Raw genomic sequence first — 4,250 nt, forward strand, 5'->3', positions numbered from 1 at the left:
GCCAAAGAAAAGGACGAAAGTTATCATTCGTAACGGACTGAAAAGTAGAAGACGCATTAGTAAGACCAAATGGCATGAGAAAAAATTTGAAGTGCTCATGGATTATCCGGAATGCAGTCTTGTGAGAATAACCTGCACAAAGATAAAGTTTAGAGAAAATAGTGGCGCCGGACAACTGGTCAAGAAGCTCATCGACTGTGGGAATAGGAAACCGGTCTCCAACAATTGACAGCATTTAAGGCCCTATACTCTACACAAAAACACCCAGAATCATCCTTCTTCTCGACGAGTAACACCAGAGAGAAAAAGGGACTAGTGCTGGCTTTAATGACACCTTCAGAAATCATTCTTGCCATAACCTCCTTATGACAGTGGGATTAGCGGTAAGGTTTGATGTTGATGTATGAGATGAATATGGTGGTGTTGGAAGCCCTTAGGGAAGGGAGAACACATAAAAAAGAGATTGTAATTCTTTTGTTATTTCAACTAACAATATTTATCAAATATGTAATTATTTAGTGACTAACTACAATTAAAATTAAAATCCAAAATGCAGAATATTCAATTTGCATTTCAAATTTTGAAATTCATAATTTAAAATGAACTTTTTTATCTATATAAATGTATAGAAATACTCATAAAAAAAGTATATATAAAGTGTAAATGACCCAATTTATAATATTTTTGAGTATTCCATCATTGACCCAAATTTTTACATCAAAACATATAAACGAACTTGTCCAACTCAAAAGTTAAACCAAACATAAGGAAAGTTTCTGGATGAATTCAAAAAATAATATCCCAAGTTCTATTAGGAACAAAATTAACACAAATCAGAAAGAAGTCCATTACATTCATGGCCCTTCAATGATGAGAATATTAAAATGCTACAAAGGTTCAGGCCTTCACCAGAATCATGGAGATTAGTTCAGACTGGAAATAAGCTGAGAGAAACTTCATCAGCTGATAACACTACAGAAAACATAGAAGTAAAGTACATGACAATAGAAATAATTCTAAGTTTCAAAATGACTGAAAACGCGCGTTCCTCTTATTGTCCACTCCACCTAATTCGTACCTCAGAAGAACACGCAGCCGGCTTCAAGAAAGTGGATACGTAAGAAATATACTCTACTAATCATCGCAGATCGATGAAGAATTAAATTGATAGTAATCTTAGCCTAGAGGCCCTGATCAATGAGATAATCTGCCAACCTCTCAACAACCATGTTGCATTGTCCTGGTGTCACAGGCTCCTCATATAGACCAAAGACTAGTGCTTGACCTGTCTTCTTAATAGTTATGCCTCCAGATCCCTGCCCCGATCATCCAAATTTATCATTTAACCACATGAAATGTGCAAAGCGCACGTAAGAAAATGTTCTGCTAATGTAGTTACACATAAATCATAGATGACATGATTTGAATTTCAAGATATGTGGAGGCAAGTAATAATAGAGTTATAAAAGCAGAGTTTAACAAACAATGTAGCTGAAAACAGAACTATACATCAAGCAAATGATACATGATTAGTATCTAGTGTTTAATTGAAAACTTTCTAAGGAACGGAATTTATTTTCTCAAATCACAGCAGTGTACCAACCAAAAATAATTGCCAATGCATTTGAAACAGACATAATCTCCATTGTCTACTCCTATCACTAACAACAGTATTGTTAATTCTGAACTACAGTTTCATAGATCAATTTAAAACGTGACAGTCGAGTTCTGGGAAAATATACAAACATCAAGCAGATACAACATTGAAATCTTAGACAAGCAATAAATCGGATAATGAAATACCTTTTTGCCACGAATGACTGCTCCAGGCTCTCCTTGAATCACCATGTACTTAGTTCCTCCAAGGAAGAGACCAGTTGGGGCGAGATGACCTGGTTCGTTGAAATCAGTCAGAATGCCGTTGATCTCATCTGGCTTGAACTGCAACCACACAATAAATAAGAAAAAGATGTAAGATTATAAAGCATATACATAGATTTAATCACCGCATATTAGAAAAACAGGTAGTAATAACATGTTAAATCATCTCATAGAACCCTTTAGTATTAATTTGTCGATTGTGTGACACATCCACACATAGCTAACAACACAGTCATGTAGGATCAAACAGTTGTTCCGCGAGAGATATTGACAGAAAATCCATGGAAATTGGACTTGCATTAATCAAGAAAATGCACAAGTATTTCCACATGTTAAAACAAGATCAACAAATTACAATATTTTTATACAAGTAAATGCAATACATTGCAAAAGGGTTAAATTCATAAGCCACTCCGAGGTTCATGTTTAAGGTGCATGAATGATTGTCGCATAACCCTCATTTTTAAGAAAATAGAGCATGCGTCAATAATCTAACTACCGATTGTATTCAACGTTAGATGCAGCATTTACAGGACCCTAAGGATCAATAAATCAAACAATAAGAAAGCACTCCTAGGAAATAAAATGAATCCAAATCATGCATCTATACAACACCAGAAACATACTAATTATCTCATTAATTTCAGCTGCACATAAAGATTCATAAAGGGTTCGGTTAAACTATAAAATTTTACACGAACAATAACCCGATCACGATCAGAACGCTGAGATGAAATAAGCAAAAAGAAAAAGATGAACCTGAGGGAAGGAGGAGCTCTGAGCCCAGACAACGCCATCGTGACCAAGGATGGCGGAGGCGGAAAGGCGGAGGCCCGCCTGCCCATCGATGTCACACATCAAGTGTTCATCAACATATGTTTGCCACGACATTGTTATTTTCTTCTACAAATTACAGAAAGACAGAGACAAGGAAAAACTGTGATGGATGATTGTTTTTTTAGATGGGTTTGAATACGTGAAAGGCAGTTGGTTGGATGAATATTTGAAGTAGGGGAAAAGGAATGTGAATGGATGGACGATGCTCTCGGGACTGCTCACAATCAGCTTCAGTTGCTGTCCATTAACCTCCGCCTTTATTTCAGGAATTCACCTTAATTCATCCGTTTGTTCCACGGAAATGGAGAGAAGAACAATTAATACAAAAATAAAACCAAGAAAAAGAGAATTTCTAACAACAATTCCCCACCCCAAACTTTTTATTAATTTTGCATGTTGTTGGTTTCATTTATGATTTTTGTACATATTAAAATATATTAGATTGAAGCCCAAATCCCGATGGAGATGTTTGGTGCATCATTAGAAGCACTCTGCGGGAAGTGGCGGGGACAGCAACATATAGCTGAGCCCATCTCCTTTTCATGATGCCATATATATATCAGCATGTGATTGATCAGTTGGGGCAACTTGTGAAATGAGGTGTATTGGCTCTTTCTATTGCTTTACTAGGGAATTTGACCACGCAATTCACTGTTTTTCCATTTAATTAAGAATACTTAACAAAATATAAAATATAATAAATAACAAAATATAAAATATCAGCATCTGATTGAGTTGAAGTTGTGGTGGCAAAAGTGATTTAGGACCCCATGAGTTTGACTTAGAGGGCATTTTCGATGAGATTATCAGTATTTTAAAATAATTTATAACATTTTTTTTTAATTTATAAGCTTTATTAATACCATATTTGGAATTTTATAAATTCTTTAAAAGATAATAATAATTGTTGTAATCAAAATTTTAGAATAAATTATTAATTCATAATTCAATTAAAATGTGGTCCAAACTAAAGTTCATAATAAATTTGGGCCTCATTAAAAAATTGATTCATATAAAAAATTTACGATGTTCAAGTTTAATAGAAATTAATCCAAGCTACCTAAGCCCACTCACACCTATAAAAGAAAGGCCTTACCATACTACTACAAGTACAGAGTACAAACAGTAAATCTAAAGGACCGTGTCCAAAAGCTTTTTATCATAATGAAGCTCAACAACCACAAAGGTTCCTACATCTTGTTTGGCATTGAACCCTGGAAGTCTCAATACCATATTTCAAGGTGATATATTTTTGCTCCATAAAGTCAGAGTATATTATGCATCCACATCCAAGAACACTTCAAATCTGTGGATCGACAATAGAAATTTATAAATTTTATTTGTCCATATTTTCTAGCTGCAATTATTTTTGTAAACTCGAAATTTTTGTGATCAATAAGCTCAACCAATCTTTTTCTTTTGGGAAGATCTTTTAAAGTCTTTAATTTTGGCAGGGCGATAAATCCTTTATTATTTTGTTAATATTCACTTTTACTATGCGTATAATTGATTTTTTGTACCTCGAGTAGAAA

At 34.3% G+C, this 4,250-nt stretch overlaps 1 protein-coding gene across 1 annotated transcript; it reads right to left on the bottom strand.

Annotated features, from left to right (window-relative positions):
- On the bottom strand, nt 782-3,075 carry LOC105162033 (profilin-3). The gene is made up of 3 exons (XM_011079935.2): nt 2,641-3,075; nt 1,804-1,941; nt 782-1,316 (listed from the first exon to the last, which is right to left on the bottom strand). The coding sequence occupies exons 1-3, from the start codon at nt 2,770-2,772 to the stop codon at nt 1,182-1,184; spliced, it is 405 nt and encodes a 134-aa protein (XP_011078237.1). The 5' UTR covers nt 2,773-3,075; the 3' UTR covers nt 782-1,181.

The sequence above is a fragment of the Sesamum indicum genome, linkage group LG5, assembly GCF_000512975.1.
Source record: "Sesamum indicum cultivar Zhongzhi No. 13 linkage group LG5, S_indicum_v1.0, whole genome shotgun sequence".
NCBI lineage: Eukaryota > Viridiplantae > Streptophyta > Magnoliopsida > Lamiales > Pedaliaceae > Sesamum > Sesamum indicum.